The following is a 1791-nucleotide window of genomic DNA, read 5'->3' as shown; positions in this document are numbered from 1 at the left end:
CCTGCGCATGCGTCAGATGGCCATAGCGTGTCATTGTTTACAAACAAACGTCTACCAATGAGTCGTTATTAGCGTGTGTTGTTATCGTTGCTTGGGAATTCCCACGCGTGCGCACATGACGATCTTCCAGCTTTAACATAATCAATGTATATAAATACGTACCATCACAACAGTATCGAACTTTGTAATCATGACATTGGTCACCAGCTGGCTGATCTTTGTCAAGACAAACAAATCCAGGATCGACATCGTGATGTAGGAATACCTGCCCGGTGCTTGTTTAAGGTTGGCGGCGACAACAACTTGGATGAATAACGGATTTTTACACATTTCATTTGGATATTCATCTTGGATCACGGCAGTGATTTCACGATCTGCATCTGAACCTTCACATGGTTCATCGGTGTTAAACCATTCTGTCCACTTGTCACAATCTGGCTTTTCTATATATATTACATAAATGAAAAACATGGTTAATGAGACGAGACAGTTTTTCGCTTATAATAAGTATTCAATTCAAAGCAATACTCAAATTCAAATATTTAATGAAAATAACGTAAAAACATATAGTATATTATTTGTTGTGAATATCTGAATATTGATTTACCAGGACAACAGAATCTGACTTTATAATCTTCACATTTCTCATCGTCCTGTTCTTCATTCAAACAAGCAAATCCATTAATGATATCATTGCTGAGTAACACATCGCCTGTTAATTCAGCTAGTATGGTATCAATAGTCTGGGCTTGAATTGCGCTGGGTCGTTTGCACGTCTTTTCACATAGAGTTGCTAGCGTTTCTAAATCGCCAATCCCTTCTTCTGGACTGTCTTCGTCGAACAATTGTGACCATTCAGAATCACATGGGGGATTAGCTGTTTGAACAAACATTACATATATAATATTGCATATTACACAATCAACGTTATCGGACATACCACAACGAGGAATCAATGTTTTTAACCACGGGACAACATCTCAACAATATTTTTTTAATATGAGAAGAATATTTGTTACATACATATGTGTCACCTCTGCAGAACCATCCACAGGTTGACTTAATCTACGACTATCACTGTTTCCTATAATGTTGTACTTCTAATGTACACATTTGTGCGGAACTACACTACACACTGTCAATATTCCTGAGATGTTATTGATATTCAGTTGGTGTGTGTGTTATATTACCTGGGCAGCAGAATCTAACTTCATAATCAAGACATGTGTTATCCGGTAGATCTGCCATTTGACAAACACATCCCACTTCAGGTGAATAGTGCGAAAATATTTCACCAGTATCCGCAGCAGGAATGCCATCTATGGTCTGCACTTGTATCGCCGATAGATTGGAACACATTGGATCTCCGAATTGCTTTATTAGATCCTGATTCGTTTCGAGTCCCCAGTAGTTCCTGGGTTATCTCTATCGAACCAAATAGTCCATTCACCGTCTTCACATTCTACAAGTAAAATTAAAAATTGTTTTGTTTGTAATTACAGACGTTTGACTAATACGTGAGTAAAATCATGTACGATCATTGCATAACACCAACTTCATGATGAGACTTGGATAAAGTTGGATTCACCTGTATTTGTGCAACATACAGCAAAAGCATCAGCAGGGTGGATCACACAATGGTAACCAAATGGACACTCAACTCCACCGCGACCACAGTACCATTCAGACCCATCATCACCAATTAACGGAAATCCCGCGCAACACGGTGACACAACTATTTTAAAGGAATTATTGATTAATTTGTGACTCAGAAAACATAACATGTGAATG

The 1791-nt window shown here is 38.2% G+C and overlaps 1 protein-coding gene across 1 annotated transcript; it reads right to left on the bottom strand.

The window, feature by feature from the left end:
* Positions 1-353: 353 nt before the first annotated feature.
* On the bottom strand, positions 354-1359 carry LOC146739401 (uncharacterized). The gene is made up of 3 exons (XM_085502761.1): positions 1191-1359; positions 627-877; positions 354-443 (listed from the first exon to the last, which is right to left on the bottom strand). The coding sequence occupies exons 1-3, from the start codon at positions 1357-1359 to the stop codon at positions 354-356; spliced, it is 510 nt and encodes a 169-aa protein (XP_085358887.1).
* Positions 1360-1791: the final 432 nt, after the last annotated feature.

This window comes from Saccoglossus kowalevskii, chromosome 8 (assembly GCF_978046115.1).
Source record: "Saccoglossus kowalevskii chromosome 8, keSacKowa6.1, whole genome shotgun sequence".
Taxonomy (NCBI): Eukaryota; Metazoa; Hemichordata; class Enteropneusta; family Harrimaniidae; genus Saccoglossus; species Saccoglossus kowalevskii.
Note: the sequence above shows the minus strand (reverse complement) of the source record. Positions and strands in the feature narration are given on the sequence as shown.